Genomic DNA, 3454 nt, shown 5'->3' on the forward strand with positions numbered 1-3454 from the left:
ACTCACCTGGACCCCAACCATCCCTTATTTGAGACCCCGCTATTTCAACACCCAAGCTTGATTGCGGATCTGTCTCGCAAGGTAACTTGCAATGGTAATCGCCTGCAAGCTACGGGGATACCTCCTCATGTAGCCATATTGGAGAAGATGAAGTCACTGCTTGACGCCAATCTGAAGACAATGGAGCGCGTTGACGCCACTCGAGTGGCTACAGTTACGGACATAATGCGCGAATTGGAGAATCGCGCCATTGGCGCTGGTACAGTAACGTTTGATGGACTGGACGCTGCGCTAAAACGATGCCTAGATACTGCCGGTGTCACTGAACTCATTAGCAAACTCAACGTTGCCCCAGGGGATGCTTCTGTGGTGCCGGAAATCCCTCCAGGCCAGCCTTCTACTCCTTGCTTCTTTTGGGATGGCCGATTCCGCCGCGTTCCGGCTGACTTCAAGCTCTGTGAGTGCTCCGTTGAAAAGCTGTGGGTGCTGTGGCAATGTGGTAACACCAGCAAAAACATACCACCTCCTCCGAGTGTTGGACGGCCGTGACATGCCGACCCGGAATCTGCAAAAGCGTCTTAGCGACGTACGCTACCTGATGAGTATAGTTGAGGATAGAGCAAAGCGTACCGGAGTATACGGCGTTCACCAAACCGTCGAGGATGCTGTGAAGACGTTTAGTGCATGCGCTGACAGCGTTGACGTACCCCCTCGCACCAGCACGGCCAGGAAGCGGCGAAGAGGCCAGCTCAGCTGGACGACTGTAGTAGCACTGAATCGGAAAAGCCGCAAGTGCAGCAGCGACAGCTAACTCAAATTTTTAGTTTTCTTTTTCTTGTCTTTTGATTGGCTATTCTACATTCATTGTCAAAGTCCTACCAATGTCCTATAAAATCCGTATAACAATCAATTATAATACCGTAGCCATAAATTAACCATTATGCCCACAAACAGCCGTAAATTAGAACACCACAAGGACGGGCCATTTTCACGCGGGAAACGGTGTTTACCATAGGTGTGCGACTGCGTGCTCATTTCATAGTACTGTATGTACTTCAAGCAAAAGCTTGTGCAGCTGTACATCCCCGTGGAGAGTGCATTTCGCTTCACTTTTCGTGCTTGCAGAGCACTCTCTTTCGTTACCGGTATTACAATTATATAAATATTCATTCTAGTTTGAAAAATCGCAGCACAAGTTGGCACAAATGTGATAAATTTGAGGAATACGTCGCTGTTCGCAGCTTTCCCTAGTTAGATGCGATATCACCGGAAGGATTTCACCATAGTTCATAGAACGCTTTCTCGTGTAGTTTGTTGAGACGTGGCCTTCTTTCATGTATTAATACTTGTACTGGACGTGCTCAGTGTCCATTCTTTTTTTCTGTAGTGTCAGCTACAATGATACCAAGGGATCTAAATCAATGACAAATATTGTGGGTTCTACTCAAAATTGGACAGGACGGTTCTTTGAATGAATCTCCCCAAATCGCCCAGCGTTTACCGTTTACTGACCCGTTTAAGTACGAAATAAGGTGGCAAGAAAAGACTTGGTGGGTTTTACTAATGACTTGGGTTTGTATGTGGGCGATTGTCCTCCCGCTTCTCAAACAGACCCAAGTCGGCAAATTTGGACGGAATTCACAATACTGAAGTGTCAGCGACACTGATACAAAGGGATCTAAACCAGCACATAAATCACGGTCGTCTTTTTTCGTGAAGGCTCAAGAAAATGGATCACTGCTTTGACTCGCGATTTTAGTATAGCTCGATTTTTTTACGGATTAGCACACGTTCCGTAATCCTGGTTTACATATTGATTTGAAGCTACATGGGCGTTTAGTCTGATACAAAAGTACTATTAATGGCAGCGTCGAGTGCGCTTCTTCCCTCCAAGTTGTATCACGAGATCGGCTCCAGTGGACAGAAAAGGTCAATACGTTAAGAGTGTTACAGTGGTGCACCTCGTTTTCGACACCGGTATGCCTCTATAACCTTCAAAATTTTGGGAAAATGACAAAACCTGCCTATTATCAGAGGCAAAGTGACAGAACCTGCCTATCTAACAGGCATCTTAACAGGCCCTAACCGCCCCTAGCGCCTTTGAGACTGTTAAGTGTTAGAATCCCAAAACCGACGCTGTCCACCAACCCACACGGTCACTGCACTTGGAAAATTGTATCATCGACGCGATCGCACTCGTCTGGAAGATGAGGGAACCAAGTGAAGAAGTGCTCAGAGTGGGTGACGAGTTTTCGTCATCTAAGACGGCTTTACACGCAATTCAAGACTACGCCCTCGCAGAAAGAAAACGTGTCGTAGTTGACAGCCAAGGTGGTGGGCACAAGCTCGTGGCGTGTTCATCGAAGACATGCAACTTCTTCGTGCGATTATACAAGCGGAAAAACTCCTCGGACGACGGTGTCTCGCCTCCGTGGTACATCTCCTTCATGAAACTGGAACACATGAATTGCACTTCTCAGCCCAAGCCCACCCAGCGTCAAGTAGCGGAAATGAGCGCCCTTCGAGCCGCTGTCTTAGCGGACGCGTCTGTGAGTGGGAAATCTTTAATCAAGCAAGTCCAGGCTATCAACATGGTTAACTTAGCCAAGCAGAAACGCATGGTGTATCGCGCGGCTGACGCAATTAAAGAAAATGCTCAAGGTGATGTCACAGCGTCTTTTACGAAGATTCCAGGATTACTACGCGCGTTTAAGAACGTGAACCCGGGGTCTCACGCCTGCTGTGAAGTAGATGATGTAGGGCGCTTTGACCGAGCTGTTGTAGTGCCAGCTACTTCTTCTCGTGCTGAGGGTCACCTTCAGAAAATTGTTGGATTAGATGGTGCTCATTCCAAACATCAGCGTTATAACGGAACTATGCTTCTACTGATCGGACGTGATGGAAATATGGAAAACGTAACACTTGCTGTAGCTCTTGTGAAGAAAGAGACGATGAAGAATTACGAATGGTTTTTCCAGCAATGTTGCCTCGGTGGTCTGAAGTTTGCTTACCCTCTGATGTCGGATAGAAATACTGGATTGATTGATGTGTGTAAACAGCGTGGCATCGACCACAAGTACTGCACTCTTCACATTCAACGAAATGTGATTGCTACTTTTACGAAGTTTACTGTTAAACAGAAAGCTTTGGTTTGGCGTATCCAATCTTGTACTAGTATGGAAATAGGTCTCCAGGCTCGCTGTCTCTCCAACCTCTGCGTCGGCAGCTTCCTCCCCCTCCTCATCTAGCAGCTCAAGCGGCGTCTTCGCTACGCGGCCAATCGGAGCTGCGTCGGCAGCAAGAGGAAAGTTCCCCCTCTTGCAGACCTTCATCGTCGCCGCGTGATAGCAGCGCTTCGAGTCCCGCACTGGCGCACGCCGATCCATCCGAAACTTTTTGCGCGATTTGGATACCGTCCAGTCAACACGTCTCGGTCGACGCTTCTTGTCTTTGG

At 47.9% G+C, this 3454-nt stretch overlaps 1 protein-coding gene across 1 annotated transcript; it reads left to right on the top strand.

Annotated features, from left to right (window-relative positions):
* Nucleotides 1-147: 147 nt before the first annotated feature.
* PPTG_15576 (hypothetical protein) lies at nt 148-549 on the top strand (the record flags this gene model as incomplete). The annotated part of the gene is made up of 1 exon (XM_008912829.1): nt 148-549. One exon carries the CDS (start codon nt 148-150, stop codon nt 547-549), a length of 402 nt encoding a protein of 133 aa, XP_008911077.1.
* Nucleotides 550-3454: the final 2905 nt, after the last annotated feature.

The sequence above is a fragment of the Phytophthora parasitica genome, assembly GCF_000247585.1.
Source record: "Phytophthora parasitica INRA-310 unplaced genomic scaffold supercont2.50, whole genome shotgun sequence".
Lineage (NCBI taxonomy): Eukaryota > Oomycota > Peronosporomycetes > Peronosporales > Peronosporaceae > Phytophthora > Phytophthora nicotianae.